Source organism: Rhea americana, unplaced genomic scaffold (genome assembly GCF_003343005.1).
Source record: "Rhea americana isolate MKP2758 unplaced genomic scaffold, rheAme1 scaffold_76, whole genome shotgun sequence".
NCBI lineage: Eukaryota > Metazoa > Chordata > Aves > Rheiformes > Rheidae > Rhea > Rhea americana.
In genome coordinates, this window is record NW_028186934.1 from 2,339,184 (window position 1) to 2,363,588 (window position 24,405).

The 24,405-nt window shown below is 41.8% G+C and overlaps 1 protein-coding gene across 7 annotated transcripts in view; it reads right to left on the reverse strand.

Annotated features, from left to right (window-relative positions):
- Positions 1-24,405, reverse strand: part of LOC146585816 (uncharacterized) — a 194,676-nt gene that overhangs the window by 53,983 nt on the left and 116,288 nt on the right. For all 7 annotated transcript variants that reach the window (XM_085322262.1, XM_085322265.1, XM_085322264.1 and 4 more), the window contains exons 5-10: positions 19,659-19,781; positions 8,315-8,437; positions 5,542-5,664; positions 3,290-3,427; positions 1,019-1,141; positions 312-434 (exon numbers count right to left, since the gene is read on the reverse strand). In XM_085322262.1, the coding sequence (XP_085178388.1) occupies positions 312-434; positions 1,019-1,141; positions 3,290-3,427; positions 5,542-5,664; positions 8,315-8,437; positions 19,659-19,781 (753 nt within the window). The remainder of the gene's footprint in view (positions 1-311; positions 435-1,018; positions 1,142-3,289; positions 3,428-5,541; positions 5,665-8,314; positions 8,438-19,658; positions 19,782-24,405) is intronic.

Sequence of the window (24,405 nt, forward strand, 5' to 3'; positions counted from 1 at the left end):
TTAGCAGAATTTGGCCTTTTTTTCCCGCAGGATATTAAACTTCTTGATAAAACAATACAGAAAACTGTCCAAATAGTATTTATTTCTAAAAATAGAGCGTTTATGTTTTCAGACGTGTCCAGGGAATATAAAAGTTCAAAGCCAATTGTCTGAATATGAACTTGGGATCTCCATGCTGCATACAGCAGTACCCTGGCCTTGCTTAAAGATGGCTCGAGCTGGCCTCCCAGAACCCTCTGAAGTTCCTGGTTCTGAATTCATAGTCTCTGTGAGAAATGTTTAAAGGCCATCRAGATATAAAAATAACTTACCGATGCAGGACTGTCTGTTAAGACCAAGCCCGTAGCCCTCCTTGCAGGCACATTCATACGATCCCAGAGAATTAACACAGAAATGGTCGCAGTGGCCGTTATCAAGACGACATTCATCCACATCTAGAAAACCAAATATAAATGCTAACTAGGCACAAGTACCTCTGATCGGATAGTGCAGTTTAAGCCCAGCTGCATCTGAAAAATTACTCTAGACATATGAAAATCCTGTTTTCTTAGCACTTTGAGGCTCTCTATTTCTTCCCTAGTATTGAAAATATTAAAATATTTCAGGGCAACATGGAACAGATTATTTCACCTATAATTTTGTCTTGAGTAAAAACAGCTGCTTTAAGCTGTTAAGCTCAGCTGATGATCCTTTGGCTAGTCTGGGAGCTCTCCTTTTGCAGAACTAATCTTTAAAACATGTCAATATAAAGTATGTGTGGAGAGAGGAGGAAAAGTTCCCTTGTGCTGACCCATCTCCCACAGCCCCACTTGTCCATGCTCGATGACGAGTTATTACTGTATTCCGGTGTTAGAAAATGGAAATCACATTTGAAAAACCTTATCAGCAAAGCTGGCACACGGCCGCGGAATCTTTTATTGGGGAAATTGCTAGAGAACACTGGAAAGAGCTTGGGAGGCTTTTCCTCCTTGCTCTGCTGTGCTTCGTTAGGCAGAGGCATCGGTATTAAACCACTTACCATCGCAGCGGCAGCCATCGGCGTTCAGCTGGAAGCCCGCTTTGCAGGCGCACTCGTAGCTGCCCACGTAGTTGATGCAGAACTGGGAGCAGCAGGCCTCGCCGCTCGCGCACTCATCCCGCTCTGCAAGGAAGGGGGCAGCTCAGCGCAGCCCCCAGACGCAGTCTGTGCTGCAAAAACCCGGCTCCCGAGGAGCCACGCTCAACAACTGCTACGAACACGCTGCTGCTCATTTTAGCTGTCACAGCTTTGGTAGGTAGCTACTGCGCTTTTTAGCAAATGCCTTTCTATGTCTTCCTCCCCCGTCGCCCACATAAAATGTTGTCTGAATCCTGACAGCAGCCTGGCTCCTGCCTTCATCCACAGCAGAGGATATGCGCCCTGTCTGCGAGTCTCAGATGCTACTAGATAGTTTATAAAGTAGACAACATTAGCTRGGTCTTGCCAGCAAATAAATGGCACCTCATAACAGCAATCTACATATAATCATTTGCCCTTTAGTATGTTTAACCTTATTCAACATAAATTAGCAGGGAAACCAAGCTCTGATCCAACAGAGTATTTGCTGGCAGGGTGAATTGTTAGGTACAATCGTACTTTCTGATAACAAAGAGGCCATTGCCTTATTGTGCCTTGTGTCCGTCTGGAAATTGGTAYGGTTGGAGCTGCTGTCCTGATGATTAGATACAGGAACCAAGCTGCTATCTTTTAACTGCAGGCTCTCAGCTAATCTCAGCCCCTTCAGTCTGTTGAGCTATTCAGTAGCCATTCAAGGGGTACCTTGTCAATGCTGAGTTTGCAAAAGGCTTTTGAGCATTACCTAGATGAGCAACCACAGATGTGGAAGGTCAGTGTCTCAATTAACCTTGGAAAGAGTGCCAGCGTTATTAGGAAACACTGACAACAGAAAGAGGAGAAAGAAAATGTAATTAATCAATCGAGGTGAGGAGGTCAGCATGAAAATGATTAATGCAGGTTATTTGAACATGGCATGTTTTCCAGAAAAGTCACAAGCAGAGTTTCTCTGCAACATTTCAGATGATATCTTGGTCCAGCTTCTATTAAGAGCCCATTGTCCGTGTAGGAATGTGAAGCCTGCATCCAACAAATAGGATTTTTTGCTCTTAAGAACAGCTTTTCACTTCCTCAGCCTTGCCAAAATCTTCACCTATGCTCTCACTTCCTTTGCTGTGGCCAGAGTAACTGTTTTCCCTCTGAATSCTCCATTAGCAGGTCTCTGAACTCCAGCCTGGGCAGAATGCTACTCTAAGTCCTTTCATGTATACAGAGAAAGTAGACTGGATAATCCTACTCCAGTGAGCCTCTGCTCAGGTCAGCGTCCAAATCTGCCTTCCCTCCTTTCCTCTCCCCTTTTTTAAGCTCCACTGTCAAACCCCCTTACAGTCCTTACAGTTCCCCTGTCCTGTACGTGGCTGTTTTGATGCCAGTCTGCAGAGCCTCTCCTCTTCACAAGATTTCCTGCCCTCTACCTCTCTTCAAATGTTACTATATTTTTCTGTGATGCCTGTTCCTTTGGGGTTGTTCTCTTGTCTTGGCTATTCCTTAAATTTTTAACAGCACAGTGACAGAAACCCTAAAACAGTATAAAATACGGTTTGCATAGCAAAAGCTATAAACACAAAAAAATAAAAATCACACTGTAAAATTGTATGAAACATGAAGGAATTTTTAAGCTCTTCTCTTGAAATAAAAACAAATCTAATACTACTGCTTTCACTTCCGAAGTGTAACTTCTCACACAGTCAGAAGTGCAGTCTCATCAGCAAGTAAATCTGATGGAAATAGAGTAACTTCCACAAAGCACAGTGGAGCCTGCATGTGAAACACTTCTGAAAAGCAGTCCTCACCCTCACAGCTAGAGCCAGGCATCTCCTCTAACGGCTGGCTGAAGAATGCAAAGAAAAAGGATCGCAGAAAGCCCATGCTTAGGCTGTACACAACGAGACATTGTCACGACAATTYAAGTTGCACCGAAGTGTCATTTTCAATTTGGGAAGAAGAAATACTTCTCATGAATTAATAATCCCACCAAATGCACAGAGCAAAGCAAGCTGGAGCACTGACTACGGAAGTGCCAGAGGACAATATTAATTAAAACTTGTAAGAGAAGGGAAGGGAGGGGAAAGGTATTTCCTCAGGTGACAGCTCTCCTCCAGACCTCCCCTGGCAGGGGAGACCCTCCTCCGCTCCGACAGACCAGCGCCACCCCCTCCCTTCCCCTGACGAGATGCGGGATTCATGATAAATTACCTGTGCACGTTTTGCCATCCAGAGCAAGGAGATAGCCGTCACTGCAGGAGCAGCGAGGCCCGGCGGTCGTGTGCACACAGTGATGAGAGCAACCACCGTTGTTGTTCTGGCAGCTATCAACAATCTCCATTTCGATGCCTTGCAGAGAGATAAATCAAAAGGATGTTAAAAAGCAAGCATGGGAGGAGAGTAACTGGAGAATAACCCTTCTGTAAAAAAAAAAAAAAAAAAAAAAAAAAGGCATCCATAAACTGACTGCTGTAGCAGGAAATATAAACTAAGCTAGCACGTACAGCAGAGAACAGCAAATTTTGGAGTCACTGAAAACTGGATATATGTCTTGTGTCGTAACAGTGGGTACTTCAGTAATGTGAAGCTGGCTGACCGTATTAGCGGTCGACCCACTAATGTAGTGTTCACAGGTTTCTGGAGATTTATGTTTTGTTTGAATGTAACAGTGAATTCTGTTTCAGGAAGCATCTGAGAAACCTAGACAGCTAGACAGAGCTATTCACAGCTGAATCTGCTCAGCTCATTCTCCAAAAACCAGCTTTTTTAGCTTTGTATGTGAGTGGGGGTTGGTTTCTAAACCATCCACCAAATACAAATGCCTTTCACGTTTTCATAGCAGAATTTGGCTCCTAAGGCTGATAACTAATCAGGAGCACGTAAGATAACCTGCACGTTTTGGCCCCTCACTGCTTGCTCAAGGAGGGGCTTGGCAGCTCCTTGGCGTACGGTAACTCCACTAAGGCTTTCTTCAACACCTTACAAGCAAAGCGAGAGCGCAGTAGGACGCCCGCTCGCCTGGCCCCTTACCCTGACAGAGACCTCCCCAACCTCCGGCACTTGGTTGTACCGCATGGTCCTCACAAAACTTTGGTCAGGTCTTCTAGCAAGTCTCACACAGGGAAGAAGCATCTTTCCATCTCACTCCACCCATGTACTTCAGTAAATAATTCCTTTACACTGAAAAGAAACTATCCTGGTCATTTACTGTGCCTTAGTTCTTCATCAGTAAAACTGGAATAACAGAACTTCCCGACTGCACACRGTAAACAGAAGAATAAAGAATTGCAAACTGTTCAAAAACTGTGATAATTCTGATCAAAAATATACGCAGAATGTTTTCATTTTTAGAGTCTGTTCTCTAATATCGTACATAAGGCACAGAGAATCATGATGACAGACATTTGAAAATCACAGTGAAACCTAAGTAATCTAAACCACTGTTACTGTCCTCATACCGGATCATTTCCTATCTATGTATTAATAGTACTTCCTTTGCCATTGCACTATTCATAGCTCCCCATTACCTATAAAATAATTCACCAGTATCTCTCTCTAATGCTTGAGTTTTGTTTTTAATTTATGCCAGTGCTTTGAAATTGATTTTTCTTTCTTATTAAATATTTCTTATACATAAATTCTTAAAGAATGCATTCATTCTCTGGCATGCAGGATATTTTCCTAAGGAAATTCTGCTGAAAGTTCTTGCACAGTATTATTAGGCGGAACAATCTTTGCCCACCTCTTTGCTAAAACAGGCCATGCTTTTGTCTGCATTCCAGTGAGCTTATGTTAGGTCCATAATAACACCAACTCTTCCAAACCACCTCCTTTATTAATCTAAATTTACCCTCAAGGACAGCCCAGGTCAGTCCCCTTTTCAAAAAAAGCAGTTTTTCTTAAGAGACCCTGCTGGCAAGTATTAAATATGTAAGGGGGGAAAACAGGGCTCAGTATTGTTTTAGTTTGGGAAATTTTAGTTGTATAACTATTTTTTTATCCCCTTTTTTTAAAAAAACCCAGCATCTGCTTAATAATGTCAACAATCTCAGGAGAAAATGTGGGTAAACCTTGACAGATAAAGACAAGAGCAGAACATCAAGTCAGTTTTCTTTTGTATCAGATTAGAATATAAGAAAACTGGGAGATGGGGAAAGAATTAATACATTTTGTAGAATAGCTATATTTTGGGTAGCTCTGGAACAGAATTCGTTATACACTGAAAAGAAACCAGCAGGGCTATTTGCTCTTTGAAACGCAGTAATTAAAGACTGTGAACACAGGCTTAGGAACGTATCAACTGCAAAAGTGRCAACAGCGTATGATGAAGAAAATAATATTAAGCTTGAGTTTTTGCATATATTTATTTTGCTGGGAGTTCTAATCTAACTGAATTAAAAATGAAGCATAGCATTTTCCAGATAAGATAGCCTGAAAAGCATAGCTGTAAAGCTGTCACTTACGGTAGCACTGCTTTCCATCAGCCCCTAGCYCAAAGCCGGGATTACAGGCGCAGGTGAAGGATCCTGGAGCGTTCACACAACGATGAGCGCACCTGGCTCTCCCTTCTGCACACTCATCAATGTCTGTGAAGCAGAGGCAACCATTTGGATATTAAAATAAAAAACAACATCATTCTATGYCCATATGGATATATTTCCAAATGTCCACTGAAAAGAACATGTTAGTCCACATATGACAGAATCTAATGAATGTCAAACCCTCAGCATTATTCTCCAAAATAGTTTTTTTTTAATCTCAAAACTGCTAACCCTGAACCTCTGAAAATTAATATTTATAATATTAAACATTATATTTATAATATCAGTCAAGGTAGCTTGTTTATTAAGTAATGCAAGTAACAATAAAAGAAGCCACCTGAAGAACTCAAAAAAAAATCCTGTCTCCTAATTCCCTAAAATTATCACCAGATCCTCACAGCCATGACATTTAAATTGATGGAGCAGGAAATATCTGATTATTTCATCAGTGACAGATGATTTGGATTAAGTGGTGGGTAGTTCTCAGCATGTATGATGGAGACAGACCTTCTCTGTCACAGCCCTGAGTCCTGCAGTTTCTTCTACATAAAGTCCAGCAGGGAGGCATCTACTCTAACCAAAGGAGCATCACCCCATMTGCGAGAAAAGAAAGAAGGTGAAGAGCTCTGCACGGAGAGCCTGTTCTTCACACAAACCTAGGTCAAACAGCCTGTTCCTCATCTTTACGCTCAATAGCTTGTATTTGCAGATAAATGCCACTAAAGTCATCCCATCTTCTAAAAAGCTCAATGGAAGAGCATGAGAATATTTTAAAGGAATAATAAAAAAGAAAACAAAAAGCTTATACTAAGTACTTCTGCCRTAGCGTAGCTGTGCAAAACACCAGTGTCTGTGCAAAAGCTGGCATCRTCTTTCACATGCCAAACGCCTAGGTGACTTCCTGCTCCTTCTCTTGTTCTGGCATTTTGCTTGCAAACTGCAAATCATTCATYGCAACGAGCATGGGTCAGACCGTCTCTCACAGGAAAGAACTGTCAGGTGTGCAGATTGCTACTTTTCACCGTAGCAAACCACTTCCTAACAGTTTCCTTTCTCTACATTTGTCCCTACGATGACACGAGGAGGTGTTCACCGCTCCTCTCAGGGACCCTTGTACTTGAGCACAAGCAGGCATTTGCACACAATCAGCCTACTTGCAAAAAGGGGCCCCAGGCACTGCAAAAGCCTTTCAAGAGATCATGAAAATTTAAGGGTGAATGACAGCTTCTCTKAAGCAGCAATGTGTGTAGTTCCTGCTTAGAATAAAATGAGTTATTTTCCCTTTTTCTGTAATTAATTGTCACTTTGCAAGTAGAATATGTTGGCAAATGCTGTAAATGTTTTTGTTTGYTTTTTGTTTTTCTACTTTTYAAAAACAAAAAAAATGGAAAGCCATACCACAGCTGCCATCCTGCATACATTTCTTCATCTYCTGTAAATACAGCTAATAGCTGAAGTATGAGCTCCCCTGCCCTCTGCCTCCTCCTAACTTGGTTTCTGAGAAGTCAAGTACTAGCTTGAATTGTGCAAAAGGCATTGAACAACATCTAGGAGCAAAACCARTAATTCAACATTCACGTTAAGAAATGAAGCTTAATGACTCACGATTCAAGACTTACCATGAGGTCAGGAAGAAAATTTGATMCAACATATAGCATTGCAAGTTATCTGGTGCATTAGGTTATACATAAATTAATACAACTGTCAACATACCTCCAAGACAAAATGAGTAACATTCTGAGCCTGTTATTAAATCTACTGCTGTTTGCACCTACTAGTCATCATTGTAGTGCCTGCAGTACTTGAAAATATTTCAGGTGGTCAGTAACTTTACYGAGACGAGTAACCCCAGCAGAAATAGTGGAATCCCTTACGTGCGCCGTGTAACTCACAGGGCTTACAGGCCATTCAGGAAAATATTCAGGGCAAGAAGCAAATCCTTTGCAAAGCACTCAGTGCACTAAGATGACAATTTAAGTCTCATTAAAATTTTGTCCATTTTTTCTAAAAGAGTAATTCAAAATTACTGCCTGAATATGTACCCTGCTATTKACAGTGCTGTTCAAAATTGGTTCACCACAAAGGCCATAGGTGCCTGCACTTCATAAAACTGCTAAACTATCTAGCTTCCAAGCACCACATTAAAAGAGAAAAGCAGTTACTTTGGTCCTTAATTCRCCTAGATTTGGTGTCTGAAATCCTTTAGATCCTTTTGAAAATCCAAGACTAAATATGGGACTTTGGAATTCAACTTTTTAAGCTCTTTGGAAATCTTAGACTTCACAATTTCTTTCTTYGCAGTAGCTTCTCTATTAATATGGAAACAGTTCTCCAGCTAAAAACCCTTTTGAATTCTAAATAGGCTTTCAGTGACCTGGTTCAGAGTGTTACTTGAACCAATTTTCCAGGAGCTGTATCTGGGGCATTATTTTAAAGGGACCATACAAGAATAATGCTACGGTATCTACAAATCCAATTGCTAGGAAGCATGATTTAGGAGATCACATAGAGTAATTTTCATTACCAAAACGGTCCTTCAAGACTACTGGCTGATAAAAATATCACAGAAAAAACTGTTGTTTCAAAATGGACACATTTATTAGTATAACATATTCACTTCCATTTAAAGTTCAGTAAGCCAGAACACTGCATAATACCTCTCCTCCCAGTAAATAGCCCGTATGCAGTTTCTTACCTAAACAGGACTTTCTGTCTGCAGAAAGATAATGCCCTGGATGGCACTTGCATTTTGCAACTCCTCTCTCATTTTGACAGATCTGTGAGCATCCACCATTCCCACTTGCGCAGGGGTCTATCACTGAAACCAATTAGAGCACACTGTCAACTTAAAGGTCACATTTTTGTCTGAAAATGGTCTTACCTGCCATCGTTACAACTAACAACTAAGATTACTGTAGCTGAAAGAGATTAGGCTGAAAAAATATTTGACAGAAGTTGGTGTATAGTTAAATTCATTCTTTTACTGTTTGCTATTTTCTCTGCTGTTGGACAGCGTTTTTCATAGAGCAGCAGAAACACTTTAAACAGTGGGAAAATGTGTCCCTTACGTAGGACAAGAAAAGTGCATTTTACTCTTATTTTGCTATAACTGAACAGATTTCAGGTTTTAAGAGTTACTCTAAACAACGGCAATTAGTATTCAAAGACGTGTGAACCCATAAACACAGGTAACAGCGGAGCTTGCCCCAGAACAATGTGTTCAGAAGTTGCTAGAGAAAATAGATATTGAAGAACCTCAAAAGGCCCTCTTCAATCTAAAAAAACTAAAGCGTTAATACTGTACGTGAAGATTTGTTTTTGAACAGCAACATACCATTTCAAGAATACGCAGTTCTAAGTGGCAATACTTACGAACACATGTATAATTGCCTGCAAAAGTCTCCAACTCCAAGACCTCACTGTATTTTATGAGTTTGTTCTCTGGAACGCACACTGGGAACACACAGATTTGCCCAAGCAAATGAAGACTTTGCACACTCACATTCAGGCCAACATTGACGACTGGGACTGTTTGACAGGTCTGATTTGGGTTAAGAGCCAGAGTTTTTATACCAACATCTGATACGCTGCCCAAGTTTTAAGTTCCAGCGTGGAATACTAGCTATACTACCGTGCTGCTGAATAACGTTGCCCAGGCAGATTTGAAGGATACTTTTGAAAATGCATCCTCGAGTGTTCTGCTTAGTTTCAAAGCTCTTCAAAAGTTAAGCCTATTTCCTTAGCAATTCAAGCTGTAATTCAGTTTTAGCATCTTCCTAATTACTGTCTGATGTGAGACATTTTGATCAGTATTCCTTGCTCGCTGCCAGCCTGCCGGTGGCTGACCCCAAGCACTCACTCCAGCAGTACCTGTCCGGTTTTATTATGTCAGAACACGGCATGTCTGAATAACAGATACTTTTATATAGATATATATAGCTATAGAGGAGGAGGAGGTCRGAGAGAAAGATTTCTCTTTTGTACAGATATTTAAGTATTTTTTCCCATTTCCTCCAATTTTCACCTGTTCTCTAGGTAGTCACTGATGGTCTGTGCCACCGTTTGATGACAGACAACGCTGTCCCAAAACACATCCTTCATCTCACCTCCTTGCATTTCAAGAATGTGACCATTCAAGTCTGCAGGACGAGTCTGACTTGACAGTATAARAACAACCACTCTTCAGGATATAGGACTGAAATTTTCTGTCGGACATTCAACACAAGGTGCAAATAGGTTTCCAAGGGACAGCAGCTCTTCATCCCATGTGACACTTTGCAAAGCCGACAACGGTTCTGTAGTTTCACAATTTCTGGTCTACAAAGGATTTAGATTCACGGAGGAACTTGTTCCCTAGCTGGTATAAAACATTGATTTCTTTGCTGGTTCTTTTTTTATTTGGATAAATTAAATGAAATCGCTATCAAACAGCATCTGTTAAACCTGTACATTGTAAAGGTTTTCAGAGCTTTAATTAGGCAATGATTACAGCACAGAGTAAAACTTGTAATAATCTCTGGAATGACAACAAGCAAATGACAAATTATAGGGTAGGTGATAGTAAAATGTAGCAATTTTAATAAAAATAGCAGCCTTTGAAGTCCTTATACAAGATTAAGGTTTGTAAAAGAAAGAGATCTTCACAACATAAGGCAACTACCGATTGACTTGTTTTATACATCTGTTCCTTGCTGCCAGAGGCAGAATTCAGGAAAAACTCAAAATTGTTCATTAACGTTCTTCCTCCTACATATTTGACTCTCTATTTTTTGACTCAATGACGTTGTAAGGTAATAGACTCCATGCTATGAAACTTTATCTCCAGCTGCTATGCACTATAGCAAAAAACATACTAGAACTTCTGTTTCCTACATGTCCCAGGACAACCAGGAGAATCTCATCTGAAAAAAACATGCTACTGCATTGATTTGTGATGGCAGCAATGTTCTCGGTGTAATTGTGAATTCTGATCTCTTACTGCAGGTCTATTTTGATATTGGGTCCTGGAAACTGTTTCATGTCCTGTGGGAAGTAGAGAGCAACTGCAATGCATGTGCTATGGACACTTGCAGACCTTCATTGCACAGCTGCAAAGGACAGGGCCCACTCTGCAGTCCTATATTTTACATCATCCAGAACAGCGAAAAAAAAAAAATAGAGAGGGAGATGTGGGTCTCACTAAGTTAGTTTACTTGCTCACAACAACCATGACTTTATACTGGAAAAGACACAAAGTAGGCCGTTCTGTACTGCTTTTCAGGGCTACCAGTTGCAGAGTTCACTTTCAAGGAGTCAGCTCTGCCCCTGCTGCACAGAGGGGCCCACTGCTGTAAAAATCCTCATGACCTCACAAGCTCTMCATCCAGTTCTTTCTGGTTTGAAATTAAAAGCCATCAGGGTCACCTCCTCCCACCTTTTCTGTTTAAAATGTCCTAGGACTCCTAAATGCCAATCCAAACGTATTCACGGCCACTTTACAYGCATTTGTTCTTGTAAAATTCCTGTCTGATAGCTTAAGCAGTGCGTTTCTCTCCAGAGTGTTTACTCACTATGAAATTTATGGAGAAAAGCATCCTACTTGGTCTTCATTTTGCCAGCCAAGTTCCTCTTACAAGACAGGTTCTCCTTTCTCTGATCGCAACGGTCCTCCTGGGGCTTTTTTTTTTTTCCTTATTATATTTTGATTTACATCATCGTGAATGTAGGTGACCAGGCACGCACACAAATCCCAGATAAGGCCTCACCAGCCCGCAACACTAACCTTGCACCTTCTCCGTTGTTCTGTAATTACTAGCAGTTACTCATCCTTTGGTGACGAACTGCTGCCTTCAGTGGGTGCCTGACCCCAATCAGCCCCATGATGTGAGCGAGCGAGCTGCTACTGCCGCCTGTATTGCAGCAAAACYTCACAAATTAGGGGCTCGGTCCTGCTCATTTTGCCACCGACGGAGCCGAACTGCAGAGAAAGGGACCGCGGCGTCCGAGACGAAGGGGGAAGTTGTGCGCGAAGGCCTGACCTGATCCAGGAGCCCAGYGGCTGCCGAAGGGCAGGATTCCTCCCACCCACCCAGGCACACCTCGCTCCCCGTAGCTGCGTGCTCCCGGTGCCTTGCGGTCTCAGAGCCTGCCAACTCAACCCCAGCAAAAAGCAGCCGAGAGTTTAACGCTGGGGTCGGTATGCCGAGCCGGCCCCACCGAGGATGGCTCAGATGCCAGGGTAGAGCCGGCCCCACCAAGGATGGCTCAGAYGCCCAGGTAGCTAGAGGGCACACGGCTAGGAAAGCAGCCCCGAAGAAAGACGCGGAGGAAGATCTCCACCATCCCATCATCCAYCATCCCCAGCTAATTCTCTCATTTTCTGACTCATTCTGACAATCTCAAGGACAAAGCACAACCACCACGAGAGGCTTCGCCACCCAAGGAGGCCAAGGAGAAGCAGGCCATGCGCCGGGACGCGGTACGCATAATCTCTGCGTAGAGCAGGACACGGCAAGGCCAAAGCGTATGGCCAAGTGCTCACTGCGCACAGCATGAGTTGGAAGCAAACTGAACAGCAGGATTTACTTACACTTTATACACAGCATATAAAATCTCTGAGCAGAAGAGAAGCCATATGGAAACAGTTTTGTGACAGGAATTTTAGCGCAATAAATCCACAGATTTGGCCCTACCTTTCTCTGGTGTGTTCGGGGGTGCAACACGCATGCGCTTACGAAGAGGAAGGAGASGCACGGCCTCAAAATTGATAAATTTTTAAGGTTTAGTAAAATAACATTAATCTACTCCAATGGCAGCATTTCTCTTCTACTTGTGAGAGCACTTGTTTAGTAACCTGAAGGGGGGCTGAATGAATCAGACTGTGATTATGAATAACAAACCAAAAGCAGATAAAGAAAAGATGTCGGGTTGAATAAAATATATCATACAGGCGAACGTTATATACAACTTGATAAGTAATTAAACRTTAGGATTTCAAATGACGAAGTTCCTAACCTATGCCATCATTGTCAGCATGTGATGAATTGCCAGGGATCTGCCGGGCTAATAACTTGTTTGTAATTATGAACCCGGGTAAACTTCACACCTCAGCCGCGTGTAATTTCAAGCCTGCTAATAAGCAAATCCTAAACCTGCTTATGTAATGTAATCCCCAGTGCACTACCCTGGGGTCTTTTAACAGTCCTGAATTTTCCAGCGAGGTTGCACAGGATTTGCTTTTGCAGATTTGCCTCCTCTCTGCAGCTGGTGGCCTGGCCGGCGGTGGCACCGGCCGCGGTCCGCCCGGAGCCGAGCGCGCTGCTGCTCGCAGCCCCCGGCCAGCGCTGCAGGAGCTGACAGCTGCGGCCAAGCAAGCGCGGAAGGAACACACGTCAGCAGCCCACCAAATTTATTTCCCGTTTCAAATACGTACATAATAGTAAAAATACGCAATCCTGTACTTTTTACAGCCTCTCTATACAGCTTTTATAAATGCACCCGTCCCCACCCCCTGCCTGTATTAATCTCCCTTGCGTTCATAGCGTTTGCTCGACACAGAGTCCCACATTAGCTAAAGCTAGTGCTTTGCAGAGAGAGGCAGGTAAGATCTAAGAGCTGCAATGCTGACTGAAGTAGAGCCACCCTTTGATCTGACAGCAGCAGAAACACTCAAGAGTCCACTGAGATAAGAAGAAAAACCAGAAGGGCTCCACTGGCATTCTTCCATTGTTTTTTTCTGTCCCTGCTATTATTGATTAAAAAGAAGAAATTGTCTTTCAAGCTTACTTCCTCAGCCTCGTGCCCAGGAAGCTCTAAGTGACAGGAGTCACAAGCTCCCCAGGACTGCAGGATGGACATACAAAATAAATAACCAGGAATAAAGACATTCTTTAATATGCTTCTTCTTTTACACAGGCAAATTAATATTCTTCTTTTGTTCAATATATATCCCCAGCCTCTGGAGAAACATTTCTCCTCCTGCCAAAACATGTTAACACACACCCACACCTATTCACACACTGCATATAAAAATAAGATGGATCACTTGAACCTGCTATTGTACTGCACATAAGTAAGTGTGAGTACGTATATGACTGTATCTATATATATTTTAAAAGCAGTGTTGCATTACATTATCCCTGGRTAGCTGGAAAGACTACTTGGTCCTTCATGGAAGATATTAAGTTCTGGGCCCACTGAAGTCAGCAAAGAGCTTTGCTGTTTATTTTGGGAAGGCCAGGGTGCAGAAGCTCAACMGCACAACATTAGTTCAGTTCAACAGTGGTATCTGCCAAGGATCCATAACAAATATTCAGAAAACATTAGCCACAAAAGCTACTGTGGGATGCTCTTCACCCTGTGCAACCAATTAATTGAGACCAAATTGTTTCTACAATCAAAAACGTGTTAACAACAACAACAAAAAAACAACTTTTTACTCTAGTGTTGACACACACAGTGCAGCAGCCAGGAGCTGTCTCTCCTGCACACTCGACCAGACCTTGGCTGCTGATCTGCACCCAAGAAGAGTCTGCAAACCTGCTGCCCAGGTGAGGGACCTCACTCAAAAGCCGCTCGATTTCTACGGCGCGGACACCAGCCCTGATATGCTTGAAGTTCCCGTTTGCTGCATCTGAAGATGCATTTGTCATCAAGAATACTCAGCTAAGATGAAAAGCGTTCAGAGYATAAAACGCCTTAAATCAGCTCCAAGCAATGGAATCTACATTTTGATTTTTAAAAGTGGCGTTTCGCCCTCCTTTTCCAGGCATACGCCAATTTCAAAGTAACGAAAGATATGAAGTAACTTGCTAAATTTTGTAGGCTTTAAAGCCAGCAGGGGAAGAAAGCGACCCCCGTGCCGGGCAGACCCTGCACCAGGCCAGCCGCAGAGGCTCACACGAGCGCCCAGCCAGCCCGGGCTCCACGGCTTGCTGGCGTTTGGAGAGATGGATGATCCTGCAGCAGTCACCAAAGGGTTTCTTTGCCCGCTCCCGTGGCATCTCGCATGCTACGTGAGAGAAGGCGCTAGACTGAATAAATTACTTTCGCGCTGCCAGGCTCCGGCAGCGCATCTTTGATCAGGAAAAAGGAGAGACTTTGCATATAATAAGCCTAATTCCACTCTCATAAAAGGGTTTACAGCTCCAGGTTGGAGCACGTTATTATTTGCATAGGATTTGGGCAGAAACGTGGCWCTCCCCCCACTTCCCAAGATTTCGAGCCCGGGAGAGGAGCTGGCCGAGCTGCCAAGGCGTGAAGAGCACAGGGGAAGGGGCCCGGCGCGAGCCCCTCGCCGGGGCTGCCGGAGCCGAGGCCTCACGGCGGCGGGCGCCGTGACACGGAATGCGACTCCAGGTATACGGGGCTTTTACTTTGTGGCAGAATACTGATTATAGTTTTGTGAAGATATTATCTTGTTTGCCTCACCTATTAAGAGGTTCAGTGTGCAAAATTCCCTGCAAAAACCTGCATCCCAACAGCTTCTCTGCACGAGGCGGCATCAGGGGTAACAGCTGGCACAAGAGATGAATTGCGTCCTAAAGCCCGTGTTCTGTTTTCACTTCTAGGAGTTCAAATGGGAATAAATTCCAGGAAAGACAATGAATTTACATAAGTCCAAAAACACAGTCTGGTACAACAATAAACATGTTCTTTGTCTGAATTTCTGCTTTCCAGGCATCAGTAAGTGAAACTTTAATGAAGTTAAATTCACTACATTAACATAATCAAGGCATTAAAAACAAAACAGAAACATTGGCCAGTGTTTCCTTTGGTTACTTTAACTACCTAGCGGGTAAGCRAGCATTCAGGCTGGCGCACATACCTAAAAATGAATTTGATATAGAGAGAAATTTATGGGACAAAAAAAGATAAGGAAGAAAAAGGAGCATTGGAGAAGATGGGACACTGGCAAAACACAAGGTATCAGAGATCATCAAGGGATTCAAGGGAAAGTGTTTTACCTTTCACACGCTGTTCATAAGTCACCAGGCAACCCACTGCAGAAAGGTTATTTGTTTTAGAGTATGTGCGGGAGTTGCTAATGAGAATATGAGGAATGACAAACTACAAATAGATTTCTTCTAATCTTGTTTTTTAAGGATCACACTAGCAGTGCGAGGATGGACTAAGAGGTTAGCCAAGATCCCAAGCACACAAGAAGGATGTGGGAGCAGGATGGGCCTCTCTGTAAAGACCTTGTGACAGAACCTCAGTAATCTTCCATACAATCACACAACAAAACACATTACTTTAGGTTTTGCAGTCTTCAGAGGTGGGCTGAATAACTTCTTAGAAGAATACAGATCCCCTTCCACTTRTATGTGCCACTTACAAGCCATCTTGGCTGGATAATCTGCTTCCCTCATGTGATTTTGGCACTTTTGCTCCCAGAAATGTAGGTCCGCCAGAAAGAAAAAGAGGAGAAGAGAAGAATGAGCATAACAAGTCAAGGCTGTGTTCAGCTGAAAGCCTGTGTAAAGGGATGCTTGTTTCTTATTCCTGTATCTGAGATAATAACCCTTCATAAACAGATCGTTTCCGGAACGTAGTCCCTTTTTATTCGTAGCATGCCTGAGAGGCTGTTACATCCTCTCAAGYATTCACGGAACAAATATTATTGCAAATGTAAGCCCTCTTCGAAATGCTGGATGTTCTGCTTAGCTGCACYGGGTCAGAAGAGACACGCGCTGCTGTTTTTACTTCCTGATGAGAGCTCAAAAATTTACGTACAAACTGGTGAAGCAGAACAGACGGTCCGTCCCCACCGCTGCCCTGTCACTGAGCGCAGTCAGTGCCCGTCCCTAGGCCAGACGCTCTTGGAGGTCTGTTTTATATGAAATGCCTCTTTCCATCCTCATCAATGAGCTTTTGTCTTGTGCTCCAGAGCACGAGAGTTTATTATATCCATTTACTTTTGTTGTCTTGTCTAAATAGCTGAAATGAAACTCAATATTCTCAGCTCAGTATTGTGTATATCTATTATCAYGATAGCAGTTCTCCCTGTAACTTACTTCTGTCTCTCATCTTAGCATTTATTTCTGTTTCTCCTGGATAACTTCYGAGATATGGTGAATACAAGTAACATTGTATTAAGTACTTTTAATAGCTTCTTRTGAATACTTACATTTGTGAAATGAGAACTCATTTTCTGATAATGTTCATGGCGAGGAAAACTCTAACTGAACTTCTTGATTATTTATAACAAAATAAAACTCTACCCCTACCATGTTAACCATAGTAYTATACAAATAAACTCATTTAATCCCACAAATATCTGCTTTTTATGTTAAACACTYACTTCTGTTGCTCTTTTCCTTCCAAGCCACGTTAGTCATTTTTAGTATGAAACTCCTCCTTCAACATTTGCTAAATGAGATTCTCTTAGGAGGGAGTAACATAACTCAGGCATCACATATTTGACATGTAGGTCTTCTCTCATCAGAGATAGCTACCTTTCTCTATCTTCTTTTAATTTACAGAAAAAAATCACTGTTTCCAGTAAATATGAACCATTCCTTTTTATACTGAACTTATTTCTGTCACACATTTATTTCCATACCTACTCCTTCTCCAACTAAGAGCACCAAGAAAAGACCGAAACTTCACCATATTATTCATTGTAGCTAATTATCAAAATGCTAGTCTTTGTAAAACCAACCAAYCTAAAAGGGCAAGTTCTTTAAATACATAAAAAAATTATTCCTACATCTTGAGCACTAGTATATCTTGTGTTCTAGTTGCACCAATAAATTTATTGATGTGATAAYACAAGAAATGACTGATGACATACTTGGCTGATTTTAAGCATGACCAAGGGACTTCATGCACGAAGTGAGACAATGACAAAGCTGTGAGTGAACTTATTTTGCAGATGTGATACGACTGTACTTAACTGTTCTCATATTATTTAAAGTCAAGTTGAAAACATTCAAACGAGACATTCTTTTCTTCTTCCTAAATGACAGAACATTTAAATCCTTTTACAGAATCTGATAACTTGAATTTTGTGCTAGCTTAACTGCAATACAAGGACAGTATATTTCTTTTCTTTTCCTTTTCTTTTTTCTTTTCTTTCTTTTTTTTTTTTTTTTAATAAGATGCAGAATAAACTACAGCTTTGCTTCTGGACACACAGTGTCCAACATAAGAAATAGAATTTATTATCAGTTGAATGGCAGATGGGCTTGCTAGTCCTTTCAAGAAACACAGAATGGAAAGTGTGTCTCCTTAGTTAGCTGAAGTGTTCAACTCCATGGTGCTCTCATTTACACGAGCATACATCAGGGTAGCWCTGAACTATACATCACTGGATTTTCACCTGAGTTTGAAAATAGATATAGCCTTTAGGATCATATCAACCCYGTTCCCATTGTTTTTGAATGCCTGATTCTTAAAATGGGGTTCCTCTGACCAAGGGCAGATGTCTGTAAGCACAACTGAGACCATCGCTCAGGTGAGCAGAGCGGCTATAGCTGCAGCCATCCACGCTCTATTTGTAATGAGAGCAGTAAGGGTTGGGGGGAGCTTACAGTCACCAAATCCAGAAGCAAACATAYATAAACTGAATATTTCCAATTGGGAGCTTTAGAAATAATTGAAGAAAGGTAATTGGTTTGGTTTGCTACTTTTGTTGCTGGGTTCCTTTATTTTTTTTCTCTTGGGTGTGCTGCTGAGGAGCACAGCACAGACTTTGTTGGCTCAGCAGAGAAGGTGGATTTGGTGCCGCATGCAACAAAATTGCTACAAACAGGACTGCAGCAGATTAAGATGTATTCCTGATGTGCAGGAGTGATGCAACCATTTAAAGGCAGCTTTAGATAAAGGAATAGATCAAGGGGAGATAGGACCACCGTGGGAACAAAGAGCTATCACAAATCTACTACCTCCTAATTACCAGTTAGCAGTGTGAGTAGAGTCTCAGGAAAAGTGCTTAAAACTCAGCTTCATATGCACGGGCCCCTCTTCTGTGAGTAGAAAGGATTAGCACAAGATAAACATACTGTATTACACCTGACAAGAGAGTTTTGAGCCCATCCTGTGCATCCTTTTCACTATGCCTAACAAGTGAAGTATAAAACAAATCCAAGAAGASAAATTTGCACTGCCAATGGTTTTACATAAAAATTCAACACACAATGAAAACTGAAGAAGAGAGAGCAGATGAAGGGAAGAGCTCCACTTCATGCACTTTCTGAAAATCAAAGACCTCTGAGATCATACTTAAATATTTCATTAGCCTTTTAAAAAGCTCCCTCTCCAGCTACCAGTCTGTAGCACCTTATTCCCAGAAGTAGCTTAGTAATTCACAAGTTTGGCCTCTGCTCTGGAGCCTCTAAAGGGAATTATCTGCTCCGCTCACGGCAGCACTGTCTCAGAGACTTTGCTCTTCCTCTTACTCCTTGACTCTGACCATAGCAATGATACTCTCCTGCTTCTTCCCAAAAGACAACCTTGGAAACCTCACAGGGTCCCAAGCCGACGCAGACTCAYGAAGATGTTTGCCTAGATTGGGTTAAAATCAACTTCAGAGTTAGTTTAGAGCCTTCATTTATGACCACTGAAGACACAAGCTGCTTTATGGAGTCRAGTGCCTGGAACAGCAGCTGGCAGGCAGGAGATTTCACCATCTATTGTTGGTGCCTCCTCAGAAAAAGCAGGCAAAAAGAATAAAGAAAGAGCATGAGAAATGGGGACAGAAAAGCCAAGAGCATGGTTAGAATGTGCAGTGGGATGCAATGCAAAGAAAAATGTTCAGAACTGGAAAACCTTTTTCATTTGAAATGAGGACCTTTCATTTCTTTGACTCCTGCTGGCTTAAAAAAAACGGATTTTTTTTTCACAAGACTGCATCACAGAAATACTGGATGCCATCACCGCTTTGTTCTCAAAAAAGAACAATTTTGGAAATTCTGACAACTGCTTGAAAAGAAAAAGATAATATCCTTTTTGAATTAGGCAAAATTCAGATTGAGAAAGACTGCACATCTTTGCATTTCTGCAAAGACAGTTCAGCACAGAAAAAACATCTTGAAGCATGTGAAATAACATTTACTTACTTATGCAAGTGCGCCCATCAGCATGGAGCTTGTATCCCATGCTGCACTTGCAATAAAAGGAGCCCTGGGTGTTCACACAGCCCTGCTGGCAGCCTCCGTTCACTGCTGCACACTCGTCAACATCTAGAGAAGAAAGAGAGATGACTAAAATTACAGAACAGCCTCAGAAAAGACATACTGTTGTTCYCCTGGACTATACATAGATAATACATAATGCAACCATTGCACTTTGATTTTTTTTTCCATTTGTTTGTTTACATTGCTTCTGCACTGTAAACAGAGCAAAGAAAATTGAAATTTTCCGGAGTTTTTCGAAGTTCCCRCAGGCATAGCCTATGCACTCTACTTCTGAAGTCCTTGTTAATTGAAGTGATCTGCAACATGGATGCTTCCTAAGGGACAAGAAAAACAAAAAAAACCACAGGGAGAGAATTACAGTAACATAACACATCTGAGTTTGTAGTTAGCACTGGAAAAACATCTGGCTTTTGTAAGGATTTGCTGTATGAAGATTTTTTGCATCAGGCCTTTTTTTTTATTATTTTATTTTTTTTTTATTTAAGCAGTTGCTCTTGGGGGTACTAGCCCATCCAATGGACAAAAAAGGAAAAAAGACATGCAAGAGCATTTCAATCACCAAAATATTTTCAATCACTGAATATACAAAGAACTTAAATATGACATTTAAGAACGGTTTTGTGCCGTATTTTCTGTAACTCTTATCTCTTGGGTTTACCCAYATTCACTTGCACTTTCCTTGTCTTTTTCTTAGATGATTTCCCTGATAGAGAAGTGATTTCATTGCAGAGATTTCCTGATGATATCTATTTTGAACCTAAGCAGGCATCTTTCCATATTTCATATGATAGAGTATTACACTCAGTCAAATAAAGAGGAAAACTGCCATTAAACCAGTTTGAAAATGTTTCTCTAACTCTTCATCTGAAAATGAAGATGATGGACAAAAAGGATCAAGAAAACTTTAAGCAGATACGTGGAAGTTTAAAATAGATCTATAAAACTGAYTTTCCAGAAAAATATATGCAGCTTCTGTGTCTTTTCAGCAACAAGAGGCTACTGTAAATAGCATTTGATTGGCATGTTGATGTCATTGCCACAAAATCCAACATACAAGTCTTCGGAAATAAGGGTCACTTAGTCCATACCCTGACTAAACTYTGTCTGATAGATGCCTCGAATCTGTCCTTTCCTTAACAGCCTCCAGCAGGGACAATTCCACGTGCAAACATCGCATCCAGGTGCAATACTGATATCAAATTATCCTCACCACTCAAGCAATTTTACTATCACTAAATCCAAGCTACCCTTCTGCAATATACAGCTGTAAGGGAACCAACCTCCTTACAACCCTTTCTGGGAAGTTTCCCACTGATTTAATTGCTCTTTAGATCATGTTATTAAACCACCATGAAGGATTTACCCACCCAAAACAACCCAAGCCTGCGTGGATGAGGAGATTAGGCTTTAAAGAAAGCAAAGACTGGCTACGTGGAGAAGCGCTAGCGCAGGGAAAGGGGCCGGCGACCGAGCAAGGCAGCCGGAGCCGAGAGGAGCACAGGAGCAGGAACACAAGGAGGGCTTTCCCCYACATTGCACTTGAGGAGAAAGGGATCTGGTTTTCATATTTTTACTGCTGATATATCTGTTTTGTATTTCGTTTTTATGGTTTACATTTTTTATGTGTTTATGTTTATTCCATTTTGGAAAAATCTAATCAAAATTTAATGAAAAAGGAAGTTTTAAAGATGATTTGGAAACACGAAACGTCCTGGTCCTAATGAAATATAGTTATAAAGTCAAATGTTAATACTTTACATGTGAATTTCRCTCATCTAAAATGAAGTCCTCATGTTCACTCGTGTTTAAATTCAGACCATTTGCTAACACGTGCCACTTTTTAGCCCTTCTGCTAAATTTGCTCTTTTATTGGACTGTATACTAGGCACATTTCCTGCAGCCTGAAGACATCTGGAGTACTTTTTTTTTTTAATAGATGTTTCATTTTTTAACGTAAACAGTAAATAGAAAACGTTACTCATCTTGTTGAACACCATACTGTTAAGAAACGCTCTGCTGAAAAATAGCAGGATAAAATCAAACCCAGGGAACTGTCTTTAGCATCACAGAACTAAAATAAGCAAAAATGTTCAGGAAAATATAGCAAGGAAGCAGCTGAACTRTGTAGTATACTATATTATGGTACTTGCACCTCAATAATCTCACTTSCTGTGAATTTCCAAATATTAATTTTATAGGATACAACCAGCTGCATAAATTCTCYAATATATCAAGTACAGCTTTCGATTCGGCTATCAGCCCTTTCACAGAGCAGAAAAAAGGAGTCGAGATGATAAAAATAAGCAAGCTGGCTACTCTCCATTTGCACGTTTAAACAAGCGACTCGCTTTGCAGAAGAGCTCTGCAGGCCGGAGCAGCACGCGACGTGGGCAGCACGGCCTTCCCCTTCCACCGGGACCGTCGCGCCTCCGCCGCCCGCCTTCCTCCCCGACTCCTCCTTCACGGCACCTCCCTCTTCCAAGAGCTGCCGGTTCCGTTCCCGGGGGGCTTCGGAGAGGTGAGTGCTTCCCAGAGGCAGGCTACTTATTTGAGTATTTAAGGAGGGTTTGGAGGGTTAACTTTAAAAAAATCACCTGACCACAATAGCTTAAGGACAACATATATACTTTATTTGCCTTCATAAAACACCTCTCTAGGCCCAGCAAGAGGATACGATGGCAAYATGCTTAAATGAAAAACAAAAGACCCTGAAATACCTGTATATAAGAGCTGCACCTAACTGCATCCGCCTCCCTGCAGCCAGGTGGGGAGAAACGGGCGCGAGATCAGTGAGCTCGCGATGCAATTCCAAGACTGTCCGCTCGGGATGCCGTATGAGTGGCACTTCCGATGGCAGACAATTCTGTTTAGTCGAAAGCCTTCTCTGCAAGATCAATATTTTGAGCACTAAATGTTGAAAGATCCCTTCATATACTATAAATATAATCAGGAAAAATGCAATACAYTGTTGCCTTCCAGTGCCTCCTACATCTCAGGGACAGGAAACAACTTTGCCCCCAATTACAGAAGAAAAATGCCTGAATTATTTTGTCTGGGAAGCATTCTGCAAAGTAGACACTAACCTAAATGCTAAATCTACACTTATAAGCTTAAAAAGTGTAATCTTCACACTAAAACGCTTAGACTCATAGAAGACACACCAACCAGGAAAACAACAGATATTTTTAGGGGTATGTTAGTAGTCATTTCTTYTTCCACATGAGAATAACTATAGAAATAGAAAATTCTTTAACAATTATAAAGTCAGTCCACATGGGATTACAGGAGATTGTATCTATTTAACAATACACTATAATTAAATTTGGATTATTTTCTACTGCAGATCAAACTAAAACACCTACACAGTAACTTTCTACAGTTACAATTTAGAACGCTTATCTGAACTAACCCAAATTCCCAGCCATTTAAGGTTTGCTTATCACAAGAAACGATCAAAGCAGCTACACTTCCAGAAAGCGGAGYGAGAGCAACCCACTGAAATGAAAGGTCACAGAATGAGAATTTTGTGCTGTCCCAAAGCGATTTTGAGAAGCCGATTATACTGCAAGGTGAATAAAGCAGTCAGGATGTGAACATCCTCCTAGTCACATATAAAAGATTCGACAGAGAGACATCTGAGATTCCCCCCTGAAGGCTCCCCTGCTTTCCAGGCCCTGYGTACGCAGCTCATGACCTGTCGGCTCGGGCCAGGAGCGCAGCCTCCGGCCACCCACGCCACCGTGCAATGCCCGGATTTATAGGGATTGAGTCCCAATTTACCCGGTTGTCACGAAGAACAAAGAACCTGGTAGGAATAGCCTTTACGATAAATTGTACAACCAAAAGTCAATGCTACATGTTTCCAAGCTGTATATTATTTCAGCTGCCACTAGATGCACTTTTCTTAGCTGTTCATGCTCCAAGGTCCACGTGTTTGGACAGAGCTCTGCAYGTGGAGACTGCAAACTGCCCTCCTGGGCAGCCCGGGAGGGCACATCTCAAGTCCTGAGCACAGGCAAAGGGGGCGCAGCATAAAAATGCATGAGCTGCTTTCCACGCCGTGCCCTTCCCAAGGGCAAATTGTACCAATGAAGCTGCACATTTTTATACCCTCTATACCTTCAATAAAGGCTCTGATAATCTTCAAGGAATTTTGTCCCCAATTCATTTGACAGTCCACACCAGTAACAGTCCGATTTCCTTGCCAAATACCTGTTTAAACACAAGTTGTGGGATTACCTGTTTGGAATTCAGGGTCATCACGTCAGTGGCATTTGTGCACAGCTTACTATGTGTGCTATTTTCTTAATATCGTTACTAGAATGTTTATGCACAGCTATGATCAGCCAGTTTCTTAAAACTAAACAGGTAGCAGTGCTAAACAGAAACACAGATAATCAGTGGACCTGCAATTACATTTTTATAAAGGGGAAAAAAAACGCAGGATATTGTCAGACCTATTCCCTACTAATGTCTAGCCATTATAAAAGGTAAACAATAAAAGGTAAGCAAAACTAAAGAAACATAAAAAGGAGAAAAAGGTAGTTCCAATTTTTGGATTGGGTAGGCTTGAGTATTTGTGTATTCCTTCCATTTTTATTTTTCCTCTCTTCCTTGGCCATATCATACAAGGCTGGACATACCTGAGGGTGGGTGGGCTGCTTTTCAA